Source organism: Anolis sagrei, chromosome 13, assembly GCF_037176765.1.
Source record: "Anolis sagrei isolate rAnoSag1 chromosome 13, rAnoSag1.mat, whole genome shotgun sequence".
Lineage (NCBI taxonomy): Eukaryota > Metazoa > Chordata > Lepidosauria > Squamata > Dactyloidae > Anolis > Anolis sagrei.
The window spans coordinates 10229995-10256226 of NC_090033.1; the positions used below are offsets into that span (position 1 = coordinate 10229995).

At 41.1% G+C, this 26232-nt stretch overlaps 2 protein-coding genes across 2 annotated transcripts; one reads left to right on the top strand and one right to left on the bottom strand.

The window, feature by feature from the left end:
* Positions 1-1810: 1810 nt before the first annotated feature.
* Positions 1811-14185, bottom strand: DRAXIN (dorsal inhibitory axon guidance protein). The gene is made up of 6 exons (XM_060758755.2): positions 14051-14185; positions 8859-9239; positions 5582-5836; positions 5273-5347; positions 4960-5049; positions 1811-2071 (listed from the first exon to the last, which is right to left on the bottom strand). Exons 2-6 carry the CDS (start codon positions 9211-9213, stop codon positions 1959-1961), a joined length of 888 nt encoding a protein of 295 aa, XP_060614738.2. The 5' UTR covers positions 9214-9239; positions 14051-14185; the 3' UTR covers positions 1811-1958.
* A 3583-nt stretch (positions 14186-17768) lies between these two features.
* On the top strand, positions 17769-25964 carry MAD2L2 (mitotic arrest deficient 2 like 2). The gene is made up of 9 exons (XM_060758754.2): positions 17769-17901; positions 18764-18814; positions 20203-20321; positions 20448-20519; positions 23075-23175; positions 23297-23391; positions 24424-24497; positions 24697-24789; positions 24902-25964. The coding sequence occupies exons 2-9, from the start codon at positions 18775-18777 to the stop codon at positions 24941-24943; spliced, it is 636 nt and encodes a 211-aa protein (XP_060614737.1). The 5' UTR covers positions 17769-17901; positions 18764-18774; the 3' UTR covers positions 24944-25964.
* Positions 25965-26232: the final 268 nt, after the last annotated feature.

Below are 26232 nucleotides of genomic sequence, written 5' to 3' on the forward strand. Positions count from 1 at the left end.
AAAGGAAGAGGGGCCGACCAAGGGCAAGATGGATGGATGGCATCCTTGAAGTGACTGGACTGACCTTGAGGGAGCTGGGGGTGGTGACGGCCGACAGGGAGCTCTGGCGTAGGCTGGTCCATGAGGTCACGAAGAGTCGGAGACGACTGAACGAATGAACAACAAGGAAGCTGAAGGGGAAAACCTTGTTAGTTGCTTTAGTTAGAAAGAACTAACAGAGGCTTGCTAGGATCGCTAGTCGGAGAAAGACTGGAGATCTGTGATTTGATCAAGTATAGATCAAACAGAAAGACCATTCATTGCAGGGAACACTGGTTAATAAAGCGCTTCACCACAGCAAGAGTTCATAAGTTGTAACATCGAAAGTCTGAATTGTATCGCAACCAAGTTACATGTAACCATCAAGTATTTGCCAAGCTTAACATCTTCATACTGCAACCATACGCTTTGTTTAAAAATAAACTTGTTCTCTTTGGTTTTTAAAACTGCCTCATCTCCATTAATTCTACGTTCGGTGCACCCACTCTACCAAAATTACCTCACAACACAAACAGAGCTTTAATACCAGAGCCTTTTACAAATCAGTGGCTCCTCTCTCCTAAATCTAGGCGCTTCCTCACTAGTCGGTAGCGTCTCTCTACAATTGGGTGGCAGCTTCATTACCAGTGGCGGAGGTTCTTTACAATAATAAATATAATATTCCAATTTCAATAATAATAATTTATAATAATAATAATAATAAACAGTATACTATTCCCCTTTATATTCTAAATAATATTTAATAATAGTATAATATTCCAATTTCAATAATAATAATAATGACATTAAAATATTAAATAATATTAATAGTAATAAATACTATACTATTCCCATTTAAATTCTAAATAATACTTAATAATAATAGTAGAATATTCCAATTTCAATAATAATAATAATAATAATAATGACATTAAGTATTAAATATTAATAGTAATATATACTATACTATTCCCATTTAAATTCTAAATAATATTTAATAATAATAATACAATATTCCCATTTAAATAATAATAATAATGATATTAAAATATTAAATGATATTAATTAATAGTAAGAAATACTATACTATTTTCATTTAAATTCTAAATAATATTTAATAATAAAAATAATATTTAAATAATAATAATAATATATAATAATAATAAACAGTACACCATTCCCATTTTTAATTCTAAATAATATTAAATAATAATAATAATAAATATACTTTTCCCATTTAAATTCTAAATAATATTTAATAATAATACAATATTCCAATTTCAATAATAATAATAATAACATTAAAATATTAAATGATATTAATTAATAGTAATAAATACTATACTATTCCCATTTAAATTCTAAATAATATTTAATAATAATAATAAATATAATATTCCAATTTCAATAATAATAATAATAATAATAATAATATATTACAGTATACAATTCCCATTTAAATTCTAAATAATATTTATTAACAATAAACAGTATATCTCCATTAAATTCTAAATAGTATTAAATAGTATTTAATAATAATAATAAATAATATTAATATTTCCATTTACATTCCAAATGCTATTAAATAATAATACTAAATAGTATAACACTGCCCTTTAAATTCTAAATAATATTAAATAATAATAATAAATAGTATAATATTCCCATTTAGATAATAATAATAATAAATATAGTAAAAATAAATAGTATAATATTCATGTCGAACCATGAGGACTAGAAACTTAATTCTTTTTTAGGATCCGAAAGCCAAGAAGGAAGACAAGCCGGTGTGTGCGAAGGATAGCTATCTCTTTATTTATTTACAAATAGGAAACAGGCCTAAAAGGGGGGACGGGGACGAGGGGTCCGCACTGCAGAACTGAAGCAGAACTGAAGTGGTTTGGTTCCTCTGTGCGGACGGACGGAGGGGCGGACGAGGCCTAGGTGGCCATGAAGGAGCCCCGGTCGGGGTCGGCCGAGCCCGGTTCCAGGCAGCGGCCCCTGCGACGCGTCACTCGCCGGTTGCGGTGGAATTTGGCAAAGCAGCGCAAGCCTGGAAGGAAAGAAAGAAGGAAAGAAGGAAAGAGAAAGAGAGGAAGAGTGACAAAAAGGAAGCATCCCCAGAAGAGACGGAGGAGGGAAGGAAGGAAGAAGGGGAGGATGGATGGAAAGGTAGACAGATGGGTGAAGGAAGGATAGAGGGATGGAAGAAGGGGTAGATGAATGGATAGATAGATAGGTGGATGAATGGAGAGAAGAAAGGAAGGAAAAATGGATGGACAGATGGATGGATGAAAGATAGATGAATGGATGGATGTAGGAAGGAAGGAAAGATGAAATATGGATGGATGGATGAAAGAAGAAAGGAAAGATGAAGGATGGATGGATGGAGGGATAGATGAAAATATGGGTAGGTAGATAGATAGATAGATAGATAGATAGATAGATAGATAGATGAATGGATGGATGAGGGAAGGAAGGAAGAATGGGTGGATCAATGGATAGATGGATAGATGAAGGAAGGAAGGAAAGATGAAGGATCGATGGATAGCAGGAAGGATGGATGGAGGAAGGAAGAATGGATGAATGGAGGGATAGATGAAAGTATGGGTAGACAGATAGATAGATAGATAGATAGATAGATAGATAGATAGATAGATGGATGAAGGAAGGAAGAATGGGTGGATGGAAGGATGGATGAATAGATGGAAGGGTGAAGGGAGGAAGGATGGATAGATGGATGGATGAATGAATAGACAGCAAGAAGGAAGGATGGATGGATGAAGGATGAATGGATGGATAGTAGGAAGGAAGGGTGGGTGGAAGAAGGAAGGAACGAAGGAAGGAAGGAAGGAAGGAAGGAAGGAAGGATAGATACATGGTTGGTTGGATGGAGGTGTGGATGGAAGGATGGTTAGATATATGGATAAAGGAAAAATGGATGGATGGATGGATGGATGAAAGTATGGATAGATAGATGAATGGATGAAGGAAGGAAGAATGGATGGATGGAAGGATGGATGGATGAATAGATGGATGGATAACAGGAAGGAAGGATGGACAGATAGATAGATGGATGGCTAGCAGGAAGGAAGGATGGATAGATGGAGGAATAGATGAAAGTATGGATAGATAGATAGATAGATAGATAGATAGATAGATGAATGGATGAAGGAAGGAAGAATGGGTGGCTGGATGGAAGGATGGATGGATGAATAGATGGATGGATAACAGGAAGGATGAAGGAAGGAAGGATGGATAGATGGGTGGGTGGATGGATGGATGGATGAATAGACAGCAGGAAGGATGGATGGATGGATGAGGGATGAATGGATGGATAGCAGGAAGGAAGGGTGGGTAGAGGAAGGAAGGAAGGAAGGAAGGAAGGAAGGAAGGAAGGAAGGATAAAAGAATGGATAGATACATGGTTGGTTGGATGGATGTGTGGATGGAAGGATGGTTAGATGGATGAATGGAGAAAGGAAAAATGGATGGATGGAGAAAGGAAAAATGGATGGATGGATAGCAGAAAGGAAGGGTGGGTGGTGGAAGGAAGGAAGGAAGGAAGGAAGGAAGGAAGGAAGGAAGGAAGGGTGGATGAGTGGAAGGATAAAATAATGGATGGATGTGTGGATGGAAGGATGGTTAGATAGATGGATGGAGAAAGGAAAAATGGATGGATGGAGGAAGGAAGGAAGAATGGATGGATGGATGGATGGATGGAAGGATGAATGATAGATGGATGGATGAAGGAAGGAAGAAAAGATGAAGGATGGATGGATGGATAGCAGGAAGGATGAATGGAGGAAGGAAGGAAGGATGGATGGATGGACAGATGAAAGTATGGGTAGATAGATAGATGATAGATAGATAGATAGATAGATAGATAGATGAGTGGATGAAGGAAGGAAGAATGAGTGGCAGGATGGAAGGATGGATGGATGAATAGACGGATGGATAACAGGAAGAAGGAAGGAAGGATGGATAGATGGATGGATGAATAGACATCAGGAAGGAAAGATGGATGATGGATGAATGGATGGATAGCAGAAAGGAAGGTTGGTTGGATGGATGTGTGGATGGAAGGATGGTTAGATGGATGGATGGAGAAAGAAATAATGGATGGAGGGATAGATGAAAATATGGATAGATAGATGAATGGATGAAGTCAGGAAGAATGGATGGAAGGATGGACGGATGGATGAAAGGAAGGAAGAAAAGATGAAGGATGGATGAAAGAATGGATAGATAGACGGACAGATGGATGGTTGAAGGAAGGAAGGAAAGAAAGATGGATGGATGGATGGATAGCAGGAAGGATGGATGGAGGAAGGAAGGAAAGGTGAAGGATGGATGGATGGATGAAAGAATGGATAGATAGATAGATGGATAGATGGATGGATGAAGGAAGGAAGGAAAGATGAAGGATGGATGGATAGATAGATAGCAGGGAGGATGAATGGAGGAAGGAAGAATGGATGGATGGATGGATGGATGGATGGATGGAGGGATAGATGAAAGTATGGGTAGATAGATAGATAGATAGATAGATAGATAGATAGATAGATGAATGGATGAAGGAAGGAAGGAAGAATGGATGGATTAATAGATGGATGGATAGCAGGAAAGAAGGATGGATGGACAGATGGATGGCTAGCAGGAAGGAAGGGAAGAAGGAAGGATAGCTGGATGGAAGAAGGATAGATAGATAGATAGATAGATAGATAGATAGATAGATAGATGGATGAAGGAAGGAAGGAAGGAAGGAAGGAAGGAAGGAAGGAAGGAAGGATGGATGGATGAATAGATGGATGGATAACAGGAAAGAAGGATGGATGGACAGATGGATGGCTAGTAGGAAGGAAGGGAAGAAGGAAGGTTAGCTGGATGGAAGAAGGATGAAAAGATAGATAGATGGATGGATGGAAGGAAGACCCTTACCTTCTGTACACATACAGTCACCATAACACTTGTTGTTTAGCCCCCGATTGTGAGGTTTGCAGAGATGTTCACGCAAATCGCAGCAACAGCCTATCGACATGAGGAAGAAACAAATCATTACCGTCTCTTCTGTCCGTCCGTCCATCCATCCATCCATCCATCCATCCATCTGTTTGTCTTCCTTTCTCCCTTAAGCAATGGTGGATCCAATACGAGGCAAGCAACACAAGAGGCGGGTACGTGCAACGTCAAATTACTCCCCTAAGGTACAGATAGAGACGTGTGTTGTGATTCGAGGCCCAGGGACACCTACCTGGAAGGCAGTCCAGGTGATGGTCACAGGGCTCACCTTCGGTCTCGTTGCCGCCCGGTCTCCTGCGCCATTTACCTGAGGGTGGAAGAAGGTTGGTTTGATCCACCTTCAGAGGTGAGCGTTGTCTCTAAAGCTGGCATGGGCCAACTTGGGCCCTCCCTACAGGTGTTTCTGGACTTCAACTCCCACAATTCCTAACTGCCTACCGGGAATTGAAGTCCAAAACACCTGGAGGGAGAGCCCAAGTTGGTCCATTCCTGATCCAAAGGGATCCAGGAGAAGAAGACTTCCCACCCCAACCCATTGAACCTTTCTTCCCGCCAGATGACCACATCTCGCTCCGGAGGTCCTCGTAGTCGGTCCAGTCGAAGAGGGCCATGTCCAGGGTGGGCAGGACCTCTCCTTCCGGGCGCGGCCGGGGCTTGGGGCGGGGTGAAGTGGCCTGCGGGGGAGATCCGGGCACTGACGGTGGGGCTGAACCTCCAGACGACCCTTCCAGGGGAAGCGCCTGCAGCCGCTCATCGTCCACCTCTGCCGGCCTCCGGAAGAGAGCGCTAGGAGTCCCTGGAAGAAGCACAACAGGTGGGAAAGAACCAGGGTGGGAATCACAGTCTCACTTCCCGTCCGGGAGGTGGCTGCATGGTTCTAAAGTGGGAGGTGGCTACATGGAACCTCGCTTGGCCACTTGGGAGGTGGCTGCATGGAAGGTCTAACATGGGAGGCGGTTGCATGGAACCAAGTTCTAATGTGGGAGGTGGCTGCATGGAACCCAGCTCTAACATGGGAGGTGGCTGCATGGGACAGAAACCCCAGCCCTACTTTCCCATTTGGGATCTGGCTGCATGGAACCAAGTTCTAACATGGGAGACGGCTGCATGGAACCCAGCTCTAACATGGGAGGTGGCTGCATGGGACAGGAACCCCAGCCCTACTTTCCCATTTGGAATCTGGCTGCATGGAACCAAGTTCTAACATGGGAGACGGCTGCATGGAACCCAGCTCTAACATGGGAGGTGGCTGCATGGGACAGGAAACCCAGCTCTACTTTCCCATTTGAGCTCTGGCTGCATGGAACCAATTTCTAATATGGGAGGTGGCTACATAAAACCAAGGCCTCTTATGGGAGGTAGTTGCATGGAACGACATTCTAACATGGGAGATGGCTGCATGGAACCAAGTTCTGTCATGGGAGCTGCTGCATGGAACCTATTTCTAATATGGAAGGTGGAACCAAGTTATTCTATGGGAGGTGGCTGCATGGAACCAAGTTCTCTTATAGGAGGTGGCTTCATGGAACCAGGTCCCTATGTGGGAGGTGGCTGCATGGAACCGATTGCTAACATGGGAGGTTGCTGCATGGTACCAAGTTCTCTTATGGGAGGTGGCTGCATGGAACTGATTTCTAATATGGGAGGCGGCTGCATAGAACTGAGTCCTAACAAGGGAGGTGGCTGCATGGAATCAGGTCCCTGTGTGGGAGGTGGCTGCATGGAATTGAATTCTAACATGGGAGGTGGCTGCATGGAACCAGGTCCCTATGTGGGAGGTGGCTGCATGGAACCGAGTCCTAACAAGAGAGGTGGCTGCAGGGAACCAAGGTCTCTTATGAGAGGTGGCTGCATGGAACTGATTTCTAACATGGGAGGTGGCTGCATGGAACTAAATCCTAACAAGTGAGGTGGCTGCATGGAACCAGATCCCTATGTGGGAGGCGCCTGCATGGAACTGATTTCTAACATGGGAGGTGGCTGCATGGAACTGAGTCCTAACAAGGGAGGTGGCAGCATGGAACCAGGTCCCTATGTAGGAGGTGGCTGCATAGAACTGATTTCTAACATGGGAGGCGGCTGCATGGAACTGAGTCCTAACAAGGGAGGTGGCAGCATGGAACCAAGTTCTCTTATAGGAGGTGGCTGCCTGGAACAGAGTCCTAACAAGGAATGTGGCAGCATGGAACCAGGTCCCTATGTAGGAGGTGGCTGCATACAACTGATTTCTAACATGGGAGGCGGCTGCATGTAATTGAGTCCTAACAAGGGAGGTGGCTGCATGGAACCAGGTCCCTATGTGGGAGGTGGCTGCATGGAACTGGGTCCTAACAAGTGAGGTGGCTGCATGGAACCAGGTCCCTATGTGGGAGGTGGCTGCATAGAACTGATTTCTAACATGGGAGGCGGCTGCATGGAACTGAGTCCTAACAAGGGAGGTGGCTGCATGGAACCAAGTTCTCTTATAGGAGGTGGCTGCCTGGAACAGAGTCCTAACAAGGAATGTGGCAGCATGGAACCAGGTCCCTATGTAGGAGGTGGCTGCATACAACTGATTTCTAACATGGAAGGCGGCTGCATGGAATTGAGTCCTAACAAGGGAGGTGGCTGCATGGAACCAGGTCCCTATGTGGGAGGTGGCTGCATGGAACTGGGTCCTAACAAGTGAGGTGGCTGCATGGAACCAGGTCCCTATGTGGGAGGTGGCTGCATAGAACTGATTTCTAACATGGGAGGCGGCTGCATGGAACTGAGTCCTAACAAAGGAGGTGGCTGCATGGAACCAGATCCCTATGTGGGAGGCGGCTGCATGGAACCAAGTCCTAACAAGGGAGGTGGCTGCATGGAACCAGGTCCCTATGTGGGAGGTGGCTACATGGAACTGAGTTCTAACAAGGGACTTGGCTGCATGGAACCAGGTCTCTATGTGGGAGGCGGCTGCATGGAACCGAGTCCTAACAAGGGAGGTGGCTGCATGGAACCAGGTCCCTATGTGGGAGGTGGCTGCATGGAACTGATTTCTAACATGGGAGGTGGCTGCATGGAACGAAGTCCTAACAAGGGAGGTGGCTGCATGGAACCAGATCCCTATGTGGGAGGCAGCTGCATGGAACCGAGTCCTAACAAGGAAGGTGGCTGCATGGAACGAAGTCCTAACAAGGGAGGTGGCTGCATGGAACCAAGTTCTCTTATGGGAGGTGGCTGCATGGAACCAAGTTCTTTTATGGGAGGTGGCTGCATGGAACTGCTTTCTAACATGAGAGGTGGCTGCATGGAACTGAGTCCTAACAAGGGAGGTGGCTGCATGGAACCAAATCCCTACGTGGGAGGTGGCTGCATGGAACTGAGTCCTAACAAAGGAGGTGGCTGCATGGAACCAGGTCCCTATGTGGAAGGTGGCTGCATGGAACCAAGTCCTAACAAGGGAGGTGGCTGCATGGAACCGAGTCCGAACAAGGGAGGTGGCTGCAGGGAACCAAGGTCTCTTATGGGAGGTGGCTGCATGGAACTGATTTCTAACAAGGAAGGTGGCTGCATGAAACGAAGTCCTAACAAGGGAGGTGGCTGCATGGAACCAAGTTCTCTTATGGGAGGTGGCTGCATGGAACAGTGTCCTAACAAAGGAGGTGGCTGCATGGAACCAGGTCCCTATGTGGAAGGTGGCTGCATGGAACCAAGTCCTAACAAGGAAGGTGGCTGCATGGAACCAGATCCCTATGTGGGAGGCGGCTGCATGGAACCGAGTCCCTATGTGGGAGGTGGCTGCATGGAACCGAGCTACGCTTTGCCCCCCACAGGGAGTGCACCCGGGACCAGACCTCGGTGGTGCCCCATCCTGTCCCTGCGCCCGTGCCTCCGCTGCTCCCGGTGGGCTTTCCCCGCTCTCTCGGCTCCCGGCGCGTGGTTCTCTCCTCCGAAGCCGAGGAAGGCCTCCTTCTGCCGTAGCCCGGCGGGCCGACTGTTCCCACGCGGAGGGTCCTCTTGGTGCTGGCGGTGGTGCCACTGCCTTGCGCCTCGCATCTCCGGGGTCCAATCCTCCCGGTCCGGGAAAGTGTTGCTGACTTCTGGAAGGCTGGAAATGGCCACCGTCTTGGGGTTCGAGGAATTGGCGGGGTCAAAGGTCAGGAGGCAAAGGACCACAACGGCAGAGATGGAGATGAGGCTGGCGGCCATGTTTCCCAACGTTTGGTCTTCCTCACCTGCAACAGATTTGGACATTGAGGGTGGCCACGTTCGGAGGCGGCGCATACATAATGCATTGCTTTGCTGGAGTTTGACGCGTGTCCCTAGAGCATGTGCAAAGCGGATTTCTTATGCAAATGAGGGCAATCAATCATGGAGGGAGAGGAGACCAGCTGTTGTGCGAAGCTGTTTCGTCGCCTTGGAAAGAAGGCACCAGGCCAGGCTGGCATCCTCGCGTTTCCTATCCGCTTCCCAATGAAAGGAACTTGCAAAGAGAAGCTGGAGCAGATGGCCAAAGACGGCGGGGGGCCAAAACATGCCCTCTCCCTCCTCCTCCTCCTCCTCCTCCTCCTCCTCCTCCTCCTCCTCCTAAGCTTCGGGGATTGAACGTCCTCGCAGTGAGAAATCTAGAGCTTCAAGGAGATATTTCCCTGCAATGCTACATTTCTAGATGCAGGGATGAGGGTTGGGCAAACGTTAGCCTTCCAGATGTTTTGGACTACTTCTTGTGTAATATGGGTGGAAAATACAGTTCTAATGGACATGTGGTCACACATCTACTAAAGGTATCAGCTTGCTTAGCTGATAGGTAGATAGGTAGATAGATAGATAGATAGATAGATGTATGCAGAACTATTTAGATAGATAGATAGATAGATAGATAGATAGATAGATAGGATGAATGAATGAATGAATAAGTAGATAGAAGGATGGATAGATAGACAGATAGGATGGATGGATGAATGAGTGAGTAAGTGATGGAAGGATAGAAAGATGGATGGATAGATAAATAGATAGGATGCATACATGAATGAATGAATGAATGAATGAATGAATGAATAAGTCAATAGATAGAAGGAAGGATAGAAGGATGGATGGATGGATGGACGGACGGATAGATAGATAGGATGACTGAGTGAATGAATGAATAAGTAGGTTGAAGGATGGATGGATGGTTGGATAGATGGAATGAATGAAGAATGAATCAGTAGATAAAACGAAGGATAGATAGATAGGATGAATGAATGAATGAATGAATGAATGAATGAATGAATGAATGAATAAAGAAATAAATAAGTAGATTGATGGATGGATGGATGGATGGATACATAGATAGATAGATAGATAGATTGATAGGATGAATGAATGAATGAATGAATGAATGAACAAGTAAATGGGTGGATGGATGGATGGATGGATGGATGGATAGATAAATAGATAGATAGATAGATAGATAGATAGATAGATAGATCAATAAATGGATGGATAGATAGATGGATAGATAGATAGGATGAATGAATGAATGAATGAATGAATATGTGGATAGAAGGAAGGAAGGATGGATGGATGGATAGATGGATAGATAGATAGGATAAATGAATGAATAGGTAGATAGAATGAATGGATAGATGAATAGATAGATGGAAAGATAGGATAAATGAATGAATAAGTAGATAGAAGGATGGATGGATGGATGGATAGATAGATAGGTAGGTAGGTAGGTAGATAGATAGATAGATAGATAGATAGATAGGATGAATGAATGAATGAATGAATGAATGAATGAATGAATAAGTAGATAGAAGGATGGATGGATGGATAAATAGATAGGATGGATGAATGAATAAATGAATAAGTAGATAGAAGGATGGATGGATGGATGGATGGATGTATAGATGGATAGATAGATAGGATGAATGAATTAATGAATAAGTAGTTAGAAGGATGGATGGATAAATAGATAGATAGGATGAATGAATTAATGAATGAATAAGTAGATAGAAGGATGGATGGATGGATGGATGGATGGATGGATGGATGAATAGATAGATAGGATGAATGAATGAATGAATGAATGAGTAGATAAAAGGATGGATGGATAGATAGATAGATAGATAGATAGATAGATAGGATGAATGAATGAATAAGTTGATAGAAGGATGGATGGATGGATGGATAGATAGATAGATAGATAGATAGATAGATAGGATGAATGAATGAATGAATGAATGAATGAATGAATAAGTTGATAGAAGGATGGATGGATAGATAGATAGGATGAATGAATGAATAAATAAGTAGATAGAAGGATGGATAGATGGGTGGATGGATAGATAGGTAGGTAGGTAGGTAGGTAGGAGAGATATGTATATAGTAGGCAGATATACCTCTTGACAAGATACAGATATGGCTACAGCTATTCTATAGATGGACGGATAGATAGAGGGCTGGGTGTGGGCTGCCCGCCTCCTTGGCCTGTTGCCACAAGAGACCCTTGAATGGAGATTGTGGTGTGTGTGCATGTGTGTGTGCCAAGATGTGGGGGCCCTTTCTTCCTCCCTCCCTCCATCCCTCTGGCCTTGCCCTCCATCTGCCGTGGCCGCCCGCCGTGGGGCCTGGGAGCCGTGGACATGCTCCGCCGGCCGTGGGCTACCTGTGGCGGCCGGCCTCCGGCGCACACAAAGCGCATTGAGGGCGGCAGAGAAAGGCCGCCCCCCACGGACCCATTGGGCCTATTATCGCCGGATGATTTCCTGCGTTTTGTCCGCCCGGTTTGTGTCGGTGCTGCCAAGGGTTTCTCTGCCAAGAAGCCTCCGGCGCCCCCCTTTCCATCCCGACCCATCCATTCAGGCCTCTGAAATATGGACAGCCCCCCACAAGCTTTGGGAAAGTGGTTTCAAAGGACTTTCCCCTTCGGCGAGAACTGAGATTTGCACGGGCAAGTGGGCCGCAAGACGAGGTCCCTCCTGCAGAAACACAAGTTGGGGAAGTTTAGTACACTTTCCCCATCTTTCTATGATGGAATCAGTTAGGAAATGGCACTCATCACCCAGGAACAAAAAAAACAAAGTGTTATATAGTGTTATCTAATATCTACTACTCACCCAAGCCATCCATCTCTCTCTCTGTCTGTCTATCTATCTGTCTGTCTATCCATTTGTCTATCTATTCATCTATCTATCTGTCTGTCTGTTTGTCTATTCATCTATCTATCTATCTATCTATCTATCTATCTATCTATTCATCTAACTATCTATTCGTCTATCCATCTATTTATTCGTCTATTTATCTTTCTGACGATCTATGCATCTGTCTGTCTGTCTGTCTATCTGTCTATTCGTCTATCTATCTATCTATCTGGCTATCTAGCTATCTATTCATCTATCTATCTATCACTTTGTCTATCCATCTATTTATTCGTCTATCTATCCGGCTATCTGGCTATCTATCTATCTATCTATCTATCTATCTATCTATCTATCTATCTATTCGTCTATCTATTCATCTACTTATTCATCTATCTATTCATCTATCTATCTATCTATCAATCTATCTATCTATCCATTCATCTCTATATTCGTCTATCTATCTATTCATCTCTCTATTTGTCTATCCATCTATTTATTCATCTATCTATCTGGCTATATTAATCTATCTATCTATCTATCTATCTATCTATCTATCTACCTATCTATTCAACTATCCACCTATCTATTCATCTATCTATCTATCTATCTATCTTTCAGTGTCTGTCTATCTATCTATCTATCTATCTATCTATCTAGCCATCTATTAATCTATCTGTTTATCTATTCATCTATCTATCTATCTATCTATCTATCTATCTATCTATCTATTCAACTATCCATCCATCCATCTATCTGTCTATCTAGCCATCTATTCATCTATCTGTTTATCTATTCATCTATCTATTATCTATCTATCTATCTATCTATTCATCTGTCTATCTGTCTGTCTATCTATTCATCTGTTTATCCACCCATCCATCCCTCATCTGTTTAGGTGGGTGAATAGATAGATAGATAGATAGATAGATAGATAGAGCGATGAATATCTAGGGTTATCTATTCATTTACAAGATAACTACCCATATCTATCTATCTACCCAAAATCATCTTGTTTGTCTGTCTATGTATCCATCTAACTCCCTATCTGTTTGGGTGGGTAGAAAGATAGATAGATAAATAGATAGTTGATAGGTGGATACATGGATAGATAGATGGAGAAGTAGATAGATACTTGGATAGATACTTGGATAGATAGATAGATAGATAGATAGATAGATAGATAGATAGATAGATACGGAGATAAGTGGGTAGATATAGATCACTAGATACATGGCTAGATAGATAGATAGATAGATAGATAGATAGATAGACGAATAGATGGATAGATGGATAGTTGGATAGTTGGATAGATGGATAGATTAATAAATGGATAGATACATAAACCATAGATACATACACAGAGATAGAGTGAGAGAGAGAGAGATACATGGATAGATGGATGGATGGATAGATATATAGATAGATAGATATATGAATGAATAGATAGATAGATAGATAGATAGATAGATAGATGGATAAATAGATATATAGATGGATAAAAAGATGATAGATAGATAGATAGATAGATGTATAGATTAATACATGAATAGATACATAAGCCATAGATACATACACAGATAGATAGACACAGAGAGAGAAAGATAGATGGATGGATGGATAGCTAGATGGATAGATAGATAGATAGATAGATAGATGGATAAATAGATATATAGATGGATAAAAAGATGATACATACATACATATATACATACATAAGTAGTTGGATGGATGGATGGATAGATCGATCGATCGATAGATAAATGGATAGATGTATGTATGGATAAAGAGATTGATCTATCAATTTATAATATATCTATCCCTCCATCTGTCTGTCATATTTGTCTATCTCTCTCTGTGTGTATGTATTACCTCCCCACCAACTCAGCCCATGACCTCTCCCTCCCCTCATCCAGACTCACTGGGAGTGATGGGTGCTGCAGTTGGGAAAGGACTTCCTTCTCTTCTCCTTTTTCCTTCCTTCTTTCCTTCCTTCCTTCCTTCACCAGAGAGAAGCTGGTGCAGATGATGTTGCTGAGGGTGGGCGCTGGGCCTCTGGGCGGGAGGGCAGGCGGGGCCAGGGGTCTCCCCCTCCTCCCCCTCCCCACTGATGAGGGGGGCACAGGGAGGGGGAGTGGCCTGGGAAACCCCCTCCTCCCCCTGAGTTAATGGGGGGGGGCACACAGGCACATCAAAGAGGCAAGCCACAAACAAAGGAGACAAAGAGGATTAGGTGTCTCTGCTTCCAGTCTCTTTGGCATTGGGGTTCGGGGCCACAATTGGACCCTCTTTGGGGGAATTGGGGGGTCTCCCCTTTCTCTCCTCTCCACCAATACTTTGGAAGTCCCCTTTCTCCCTCCTCTGCCCATCTTGGTGCATGATGAGAACATCCCTAAGGGTGCTCAAGAGGAGGAACGATGGGGCCCAGAGACCAAACTCTTCCAAGGACTCTCTCTCTCTCTCTCTCTCAATCTCTCTCTATCCATCCATCCATCCGTGTACATCTCTCTCTCTCTCTCTCTATATATATATCTATATATATCTATATATATATATCATGTGTCTGCCTGTCTACCTATCTTATCCATCCACCCATGTACACATCTATCCATCCATCCATCCATCCATCCATCCATCCCACCCCACATCTTTCTATCTATCTATCTATCTATCTATCTATCTATCTATCTGTCTGTACGTCCGTCCATCCATCCATCCATCCATCCATCCATATACATATCTATCCACCCATCCCGCCACATATCTATCCATCTATCCATAATCTCTACCATCTATCTATCTATCTATCTATCTATCTATCTACCTACCTATCCGTCCATCTGTCTGTCTGTCTATCTATCCATCCATCCATCCATGTACATATCTATCCATCCACCCCACCGCATATTTGTCTATCCATCTGTCCATCCATCCATCCATCTACCCTATCTATCTATCCATCCATCCATCATCTCTATCATCTACCTATCTATCTATCTATCTATCTATCTATCTATCTATCTATCCATCTATCTACCTACCTACCCGTCTGTCTGTCCATCCATCCACCCAAGTACATATCTTTCCTATCTATCTATCTATCTATCTATCTATCTATCTATCTATCTACATATCTATCCATCCCAACCCCTATCTATCTATCTATCTATCTATCTACCTACCTACCTAGCTATCCGTCTGTCTGTCTATCCATCCATCCATCCATCCACCCATCCATGTACATATCTATCCATCCATCCTGCCGCATATTTGTCTATCCATCTGTCCGTCCATCCATCCATCCATCCATCCATCCATCCATCCATCCATCCATCCATTTACCCTATCTATCCATCCATCCATCATCTCTATCATCTATCTATCTATCTATCTATCTATCTATCTATCTATCTACCTACCTACCTACCTACCTACCTACCCGTCTGTCTGTCCATCCATCCACCCAAGTACATATCTATCCTATCTATCTATCTATCTATCTATCCGTCTGTCTGTCTATCCACCCATCCATGTACATATCTATCCACCCATCCTGCCGCATATCTATCCATCTATCATAATCTCTACCATCTATCTATCTATCTATCTATCTATCTATCATCTATCTACCTATCTGTCCGTCTGTCTATCTATCCATCCATCCATCCCACCGCATATCTGTCTATCCATCCGTCTGTCTGTCTATCTATCTATCTATCTATCTATCCATCCATCCATCCATCCATCCATCCATCCATCCATGCACCCTATCTATCTATCTATCTATCTATCTATCTATCTATCTATCTATCTATCCATCCATCATCTCTATCCATCCATCATCTCTATCATCTATCTATCTATCTATCTATCTATCTATCTATCTATCTGTCCGTCTGTCTGTCTGTCCATCCATCCATCCATCCATGTACATATCTATCCATCCATCCCGCCGCATATCTATCTATCCATCTATCTATCTAACAAAATGCAAAGAGACAGAATGGGGGACGATGATGCCTGGCTCAAGAGCAGGACGTGTGAAAAAGATCTTGGAGTCCTCGTGGACAACAAGTTAAACATGAGCCAACAATGTGATGTGGCGGCAAAAAAAGCCAATGGGATTTTGGCCTGCATCAAGAGGAGCATAGTGTCTAGATCTAAGGAAGTAATGCTACCCCTCTATTCTGCTTTGGTTAGACCACATCTGGAATATTGTGTCCAATTCTGGGCACCACAATTCAAGAGAGATATTGACAAGCTGGAATGTGTCCAGAGGAGGGCGACTAAAATGATCAAGGGTCTGGAGAACAAGCCCTATGAGGAGCGGCTTAAGGAGCTGGGTATGTTTAGCCTGAAGAAGAGAAGGCTGAGAGGAGATATGATAAAAGGTAAATGTAATAATTATTACATTATTATTAAGTCCAGTCGTATCTGACTCTGGGGTGTGGTGCTCATCTCCATTTCTAAGCCGAAGAGCCAGCGTTGTCCGTAGACACCTCCAAGGTCATGTGGCCAGCATGACAGCATGGAGCGCCGTTACCTTCCCGCCGGAGCGGTACCTATTGATCTACTCACATATAACAGTGCTAATAATAGAAGTAGTAGTAGTAGTAGTAGTAGTAATAATAATAATAATAATGTAATAATAGTTCTAATAGTAGTAGTAGTAGTAATAATAATAAATATAATGTGTTATTGACCAGATCTGTAATAATAATAATAATAATAATAATATTGTAATAATAATAATATTGTAATAATAGTACTAATAGTAGTATAATAATAAATAAAATGTGTTTTTGACCAGACCTGTAATAATAATTATAGGTCTGGTCAATAATAATATTATTAATAATAATATTGTAATAACAGTTCTAATAATAGTAGTAGTAGTAGTAGTAGTAGTAATAAAAATGCTTTAATAAATGCAATAATAATTATTGACCAGGTCTGTAATAATAATAATAATAATAATAATGTAATAATAGTACTAATAATAGTAGTAGTAGTAGTAATAATAAATACAATGTGTTATTGAGCAGATCTGTAATAATAATAATAATAATAATAATGTAATAATAATATTGTAGTAATAGTACTAATAATAGTACTACTACTACTACTAATAAATTACATGTATTACTGACCAGGTTTGTAATAATAATAATAATAATAATAATAATAATATGATATGATAGCCATGTATAAATATGTGAGAGGAAGCCACAGGGAGGAGGGAGCAAGCTTGTTTTCTGCTTCCTTGGACACAATGGAACAATGGCTTCAAACTACAAGAGAGGAGATCCCATCTGAACATGAGGAAGAACTTCCTGACTGTGAGAGCCGTTCAGCAGTGGAACTCTCTGCCCCGGAGTGTGGTGGATGCTCCTTCTTTGGAAGCTTTTAAACAGAGGCTGGATGGCCATCTGTCAGGGGTGCTTTGAATGCAATATTCCTGCTTCTTGGCAGAATGGGGTTGGACTAGATGGCCCATGAGGTCTCTTCCAAATCTATGATTCTATGGGCGAAACGTCAGGAGAGAATGCTTCTGGGACAGGGCCAGGTAGGGCGGAACCAAGAACAATAACAATGAAGGGAGGGCGCTAGGACCCAGCGGAAGCCCAGGGCGGCGCCTGGAGTGGGAGGCTCCGGAGAGGCGGAAGGGGGTGGATCTGCTCCTCCTCTGCCGCTTTGGGTGCTTCCTCCTCGGCTGCCTTTGGTGCTGCGTCCCGCTGAGCGGGCAGTCGTGCAAGGAGGACCCAAGAAAGAGGTACCGGGGGAGGGGGAAATGGGGGTCCATCCTCGAAGGGGAGGGGATCCCTTCCTTGATCCTTGGTGGGTTTCCCCTGCAAAGCCTCCCAGCAGAGGAAGAGCCTTGGGGCTTTTGAACAATGGCATTCAACCCATTGGGGAATGCATCTGCACTGCAGAATTAACACAGTTTGGCACTGCTTTAACTGCCAAAGGGGATCCTGGGAGGTTTGCTTTGGATCTATTCTTTATCTTAGGGTAACAAAAATTTTGGTCCGCGGATACGGAAACCGCGGATACGGAAAACACGATACTGAAATGGCAGATACGGAAACCGCGGATATTGAAACTGCGGATACAGAAAACATGATACTGAAACTGCAGATACGGAAACCGCGGATATTGAAACTGCGGATACGGAAAACATGATACTGAAACTGCAGATACGGAAACCGCGGATATTGAAACTGCGGATACGGAAAACATGATACTGAAACTGCAGATACGGAAACCGCGGATATTGAAACTGCGGATACGGAAAACATGATACTGAAACTGCAGATACGGAAACCGCGGATATTGAAACTGCGGATACAGAAAACATGATACTGAAACCTTGGATAGAGAAACCGCAGATACGAAACAGCGGATACGAAAACAACGGATACTGAAACCACGGATACGGAATGCCAACTGCAATAATAATAATAATAATAATAATAAAAACATGGTACTGAAACCATGGATAGAGAAGCTGCGGATACGGAAAACATGGATACTGAACCCGCGGATACGGAAACTGCGGATATGGAAGGCCAACTGCAATAATAATAATAATGATAATAGTAATAATTTAATTTTTCTGCCTTTTTCTCCTTAAGTTGCTGCCAAGATGACTACGTTGACCCGGCAAGACCTCAACTTTGGCCAAGGTACCCAACTGATCCCATTATAATATAGAATAATATTATTATTATTATTATTATTATTATTAATATTTATTATTATTATTTATTTTATTTTATATGTTTTGTATTATCTTTATAATTATTAATATTATTATGATCCCATTGTAATATAGAATAATATTATTATTATTATTATTAATATTATTATTAATAATATTTATTATTATTATTTATTTTATTTTATATGTTTTATATTATCTTTATAATTATTATTAATATTATTATTATGATCCAATTATAATATAGAATAATAATAATAATTGTTATTAATATTATTAATAATATTTATTATTATTTTATATTTTATTTTAAATAATATTTATTATTATTATTTATTTTATTTTATATATTTTATATTATCTTATCTTTTATAATAATTATTAATATTATTAATAATATTATTATTATGATCCCATTATAATATAGAATAATAATAATAGTTATTAATAATATTATTAATAATATTTATTATTGTTTATTTTATTTTATATTTTTATATATTATTATTATTAATAACATTTATTATTATTTATTTTATTTTATATGTTTTATATTATCTTATATTTTATAATTATTATTAATATTATTAATATTATTATTATGATCCCATTATAATATAGAATAATAATAATAATAATTGCTATTATTATTATCATTAATAATAATAATATTTATTATTTTATATTTTATTTTATATTTTATATTATTATTATTATTATTATTATTATTAATAATAATAATAATAAATCATATAATCCTAGGTGCTTGGGAAGTGTTCGACTTGTGATTTTGTGATATGAAATCCAGCATATAGATCTCGTTTGCTGTGACATACTGTGTTTTTGTGTCAGAATAATAATAATATTTGTATTTATTATCATTTGCTACATTTTAATATGCTATCTTTTAATATAGTGGAATAGAGGAATATGCCATATTTTAAAATATTTATAATAATAATAAACCTATAATAATAAATATAATAACAAAAATACACTAATAATAAATATGATAAATGTAATAAACATAATAATAATTTTATTATTATCATTCAATATAATATATCATAAATAATATATTCATAAGTATAATAAAAGGGACAATGATACAACAAAATTAATAAAATAATAATTATAAGAATAAATATAAAATATTATAAACATAATTAATGTAATAAACATAATAAAATTATTTTATTAAATATAATAATACAATTCAAATATTGTACAATAAATAACAATAAACACAATAAAATAGTGATACAATAAAAATAATAAAATGATTTTAATAATAAACAATAATAATAATAATTTCAGTAATAACATAATAGTAATAATACTTTTCTTTTCCAGTCGTGGCCGATGTCCTTTCGGAGTTCCTGGAAGTCGCCATCCACCTCATCCTTTATGTCCGGGAGGTTTATCCAACAGGAATCTTCCAGAAAAGGAAGAAATATAACGTACCTGTGCAGGTGAGGGCTTCCGCACTGCCGAATTAACCCAGCTTGACAACGCGTTCAAGGGCAGCCCCGTGGAGAGAGCGTTGCGGTAGTCTATCCAGTCTCCCTAAAATGAGATTGTTTCCCCTTTTTGGACAGATGTCTTGCCATCCCGAACTGAACCAGTACATTCAAGACACGCTCCATTGCGTCAAGCCCTTGCTAGAAAAGGTGAGACCCGTGTCATTTGTAATTGTTGTGCTGTTGTATCGCACTATTTGTTGTTGTTGTTGTGCTAGTATATTAGTATTGTTTTGGATTTGAGAACGACGTGGCAAAAGTGGTCCCTACTTATCGATAATCTCTATCAAATCAAGTCTAAACAATCAATTCAAGCAATCATCTATCCATTATCTATCTACCCTCCTAAACCATTCATCCATCTGTATCTGTCTGTCTGTCTGTCTATTGATCGAACTATCCATCCATGTGTCCATGTATCTACCTATGTATCTGTCTGTCTGTCCATGAATCTACCTACCTACCTACCCATCCATCCATGTATCTCTCTCTCCATCCATCCATCCAGTTGTTCATGTATCTGTCTAAACATCCATCCATGTATTTCTCTCTTTCTCTCTCTATCCATGTTTCTATCCATCCATCTATCTATGTATCTGTCTGTCTGTCCATGAACCTACCTACCTACCTACCTACCTATCTGTCCATCCATCCGTCTGTCTATCATCTATCTGTTCATGTATCTATCTGTATCCATCCACCCATCTAGCTGTTCATGTATCTATCTGTCTATACATCTATCCATCCCTAAATCTATCTATCTGTCTGTCTATCCGTCCGTCCGTCCATCCAATTTCTATCCATCCAGTCCATCTATCTATCTATGAATCTGTCTATCTATCTATCCATCTACCTGTTCATCCATCCGTCCATGTAAGTAAGTAAGTATGTATGTATGTATGTATGTATGTATGTGTCTGTCTGTCTGTCCGTCCGTCCGTCCGTCCGTCCGTCCGTCCATCTATCTATTTATCAACTATCGGTCCATTTATCTATCTGTATTCATCCATCCAACTAGCTGTTCATGTATCTATCTGTCTATACATCTATCCACCCCTAAATCCATCCATCCGTCCGTCCGTCCGTCCATCCGTCTATCTATTGATGTTTCTATCCATCCAGTCCATGTATCTATCTATGAATCTATCTATCTATCCATCTATCTGTTCATCCATCCTTCTGTCCATATAAGTATGTATCTCTCTATCCATATATGTATGTATGTATGTATATATGTATGTATGTATGTTTCTATCTATCTATCAATTCATCCATCTGTCTATCCATGTATCTGTCTATCCATCCATCTGTCCATGTATTTATCTATGTATCTGTCTGTCTGTTCATGAATTTATCTCCCTCCCTCCCTCCCTCCCCTTCCATCTATCTGTCTGTCTGTCCGTCTATCCATCCTTCCATCCATCTGTCCATGTATCTATCTCTGAATCTATCTGTTTGTCTATCTATCCATCCACCCCTTAATCCATTCGTCTGTCCATGTAGGTATGTATCTCTGTATCTCTCTCTCTATCCATCTATCCATCAATTCATCTATCTGTCTGTCCATGTATCTATTCATTGATCCATCAGTCTATGTATGTATGTATGTATGTATCAACCCATGTATCTATCTGTCTGTGTATCCATCCATCTATCCATCAATCCATCCATATAGTTGTCTGTCTGTCCATGTAATCTATCTATTTATTTATTCATCCATCCATCTATGTATGTATGCATCCATGTATCTGTCTGTCAATGTAGTCTATCTATCTATCTATCTATCTATCTATCTATTCATTCATTCATCCATCTGTCCATGTATCTGTCTATCCATCTATATATCGATCCATCAGTCTATGTGTGTATGTACCCATGTATCTGTCTGTCTGTGTATCCATCCATCCATCCATCCATCCATCCATCCATCCATCCATCCATCCATCCAGTTGTCAGTCTGTTTGTCCATGTAATCTATCTATCTATTCATCCATCCATCCAATCATGTATCTATATCTATGTATGTATGCATCTATGTATCTGTCTGTCCATGTAGTCTGTCTGTCTGTCTGTCTGTCTATCTATCTATCTATCTATCTATCTATCTATTCATCCATCTGTCCATGAATCTGTCTATCCATCTATATATCTATCCATCGATCCATCAGTCGATGTATGTATGTATCTACCCATGTATCTATCAATCTGTGTATCCATCCATCCATCCATCCATCCATCCATCCATCCATCCATCCATCCATCCATGTAGTTGTCTGTCTGTTTGTCCATGTAACCTATCTATTCATCCATCCAATCATGTATCTATGTATGCATGAATCTATGTATTTGTCTGTCCATTTACCCTATCTATCTCCATCCATCCATCCATGTTTGTCTATGTACTCTTATCTATCTATCTGTCTATCTATCTATAACTATTCATGTATCCATCCATCCATGTACCTATCAAATTGCCCATGTATCTATTCATCTATCCATCCATGTATGTACCTATCAGTCTGTCCATCTATCTGTCTGTGTCTCTATCCATGTATCTATGTGTGTATGTATGTATCCATCTATGTATCTAATCTAATCTTTCTTTCTTTTTGTCTGTCTCTTCATCCATGTATCTACCTACCTACCTGTATTATATTAATGAAATAAAATAAATAAGTATTTTTATTTGTTTGTTTATATTTCAGAATGACGTGGAAAAAGTGGTGGTGGTCATCCTGGACAAAGAGCATCACCCGGTGGAGAGATTCGTCTTTGAGATCACGCAGCCGCCTTTGCTGTCCATCAGGTGAGTGAATATTACATTGCATGAACATTGGAATATAATAATAACAGAAGGGTGCCTCTGAGCATGGGCAGAGCGCCCTTCGGGGAACGGGAATGGGCTCTGAAACGGATTTGTGCCGCAGTTCGGACTCGCTTCTGAGCCACGTGGAACAGCTCCTGCGGGCCTTCGTCCTGAAGATCAGCCTCTGTGACGCCGTCCTGGACAACAACCCTCCAGGTAGGACATGGTGATGGTGATGATGATGATAGTACAGCCATGGGCAAACTTGGGCCCTCCAGGTGCTTTGGACTGCAAGTCCCTATTGTGTAATATTGGTGGAAAATACAGTTCTAATGGACATGAGGTCACACGCCTGCTGAAGCGGGCATGGGCAAACTTGGGCCCTCCAGGTGCTTTGGACTGCAAGTCCCTATTGTGTAATATTGGTGGAAAATACAGTTCTAATGGACATGACGTCACACGCCTGCTGAAGCGGGCATGGGCAAACTTGGGCCCTCCAGGTGCTTTGGACTGCAAGTCCCTATTGTGTAATATTGGTGGAAAATACAGTTCTAATGAACATGAGGTCACACGCCTGCTGAAGCGGGCATGGGCAAACTTGGGCCCAACAGGTGTTTTGGACTGCAAGTCCCTATTGTGTAATATTGGTGGAAAATACAGTTCTAATGGACATGAGGTCACACGCCTGCTGAAGCGGGCATGGGCAAACTTGGGCCCTCCAGGTGTTTTGGACTGCAAGTCTCTACTGCGTAATATTGGTGGAAAATACAGTTCTAATGGACATGTGGTCACACGCCTGCTGAAGTGGGCATGGGCAAACTTCGGCCCTCCAGGTGTTTTGGACTGCAAGTCCCTATTGTGTAATATTGGTGGAAAATACAGTTCTAATGGACATGTGGTCACACACCTGCTGAAGCGGGCATGGGCAAACGGGCCCTCCAGGTGTTTTGGACTGCAACTCCCACAGTTCCTAATAGCCGGTATTACATAACATTTCGTATTAGTAATAGTATATTATTGTATATTATTCATTGTTTTTTATTCATCATTATATTATGAATTGTTACTATCATCATTATATTAGTATTCGTGTTAGTATACTATTGTGTATTGTTGTTATTTATCATATTAGTATTCGTATTAGTATACTATTATTATGTATTATTTATCATTATATCAGTATTCGTGTCAGTATACTATTATTATGTATTGTTATTATTAGTATTAGTATTTTATTATTACTATCAGGTTGCACTTTCACCGTCCTGGTCCACACCCGGGAAGCCGCGACCCGCAACATGGAGAAGATCCAAGTCATCAAGGTGAGAAAACAACATTTTATTAATTCCAGGATTAGAAACTCGATATAATGTATTAATGTCGACTCCTACAAACGAACGATCGCATGGTCAGAAATGTATATATTGCGGAAACACACACACACACAGAGGAGAGGGTGGTCTAGATGGCCTTTAAGGTTCCCGTTTGATCCCTTGATGTCTGTTATTTGGACCCATAAAGGATTTCCCTTGGATCCTGGCTGACGAGCAGGATGTCCACATGCGCGACCCACGCCTGATCCCATTGAAGACCATGACGTCAGACCTGTTGAAGGTGAGCTGTTGCATTCCGGCATCTCCATACAACATATAGTTGACTAAGTATCAGATCTCGAGTGGCGTCCCTTACTCTGGAGTTGATTTCCCATATTGTTTCCTCCAAATAGATGCAGCTGTACGTTGAAGAGAGGGCTCAGAAAGGGACCTGATCGAGCCGCGCGACGAGCATCCCTTGTAATTTTTGGAAAGTGCTCGTAATCGGAATCAGCGAGGATTCAAAACCAGGATGTTGTTGTTATTTTTTCTTATGGGATTTTGAGCCTTGAATCCAATATATATGTGACTTTGTTTGCATTGGGGACGATCAATACATCAGGCTCAGAAAGGGACCTGATTGAGCCGCATGACGAGCATCCTTCGTAATTTTCGGAAAGTGCTCGTAATTGGAATCAGCGAGGATTCAAAACCAAGTTGTTGTTGTTTTTCCCTATGGGATTTCGAACCTTGAATCCTATATATATGTGACTTTGTTTGTATTGGTGGCGATCAATACATCGGGCTCAGAAAGGGACCCGATCGAGTCGCAGGACGAGCATGCCTTCGTAATTTTTGGAAAGTGCTCGTAATCGGAATCAGCGAGGATTCAAAACCAAGTTGTTGTTGTTGTTTTTCCCTATGGGATTTCGAACCTTGAATCCTATATATATGTGACTTTGTTTGTATTGGTGGCGATCAATACATCGAGCTCAGAAAGGGACCCGATCGAGCCGCAGGACGAGCATGCCTTCGTAATTTCGGAAAGTGCTCGTAATCGGCGAGGATAGGATTCAAAACCAGGATGTTGTTGTTGTTGTTTTTCCTTATAGGGTTTCGAACCTTGAATCCAATACATATGTGACTTTGTTTGTATTGGTGGCGATCAATACATCAGGCTCAGAAAGGGACCTGATCGAGCCGCAGGACGAGCATGCCTTCGTAATTTTCGGAAAGTGCTCGTAATCGGAATCAGCGAGGATTCAAAACCAAGATGTTGTTGTTGTTGTTTTTCCTTATAGGGTTTCGAACCTTGATTCCAATATATATGTAACTTTGTTTGCAATAGTGGCGATCAGTACATCGGGCTCAGAAAGGGACCTGATCGAGCCGCAGGACGAGCATGCCTACGTAATTTTCGGAAAGTGCTCGTAATCGGAATCAGCGAGGATTCAAAACCAAGTTGTTGTTGTTTTTCCCTATGGGATTTCGAACCTTGAATCCTATATATATGTGACTTTGTTTGTATTGGTGGCGATCAATACATCGGGCTCAGAAAGGGACCTGATCGAGCCGCATGACGAGCATGCCTTCGTAATTTTCGGAAAGTGCTCGTAATCGGAACCAGCGAGGATAGGATTCAAAACCAGGATAATGCTGTTGTTGTTTTTCCCTATGGGGTTTCGAGCCTTAAATCCTACTTGTTTGCATTGGTAGCAATCAATACATCGGTTTATTGATATTA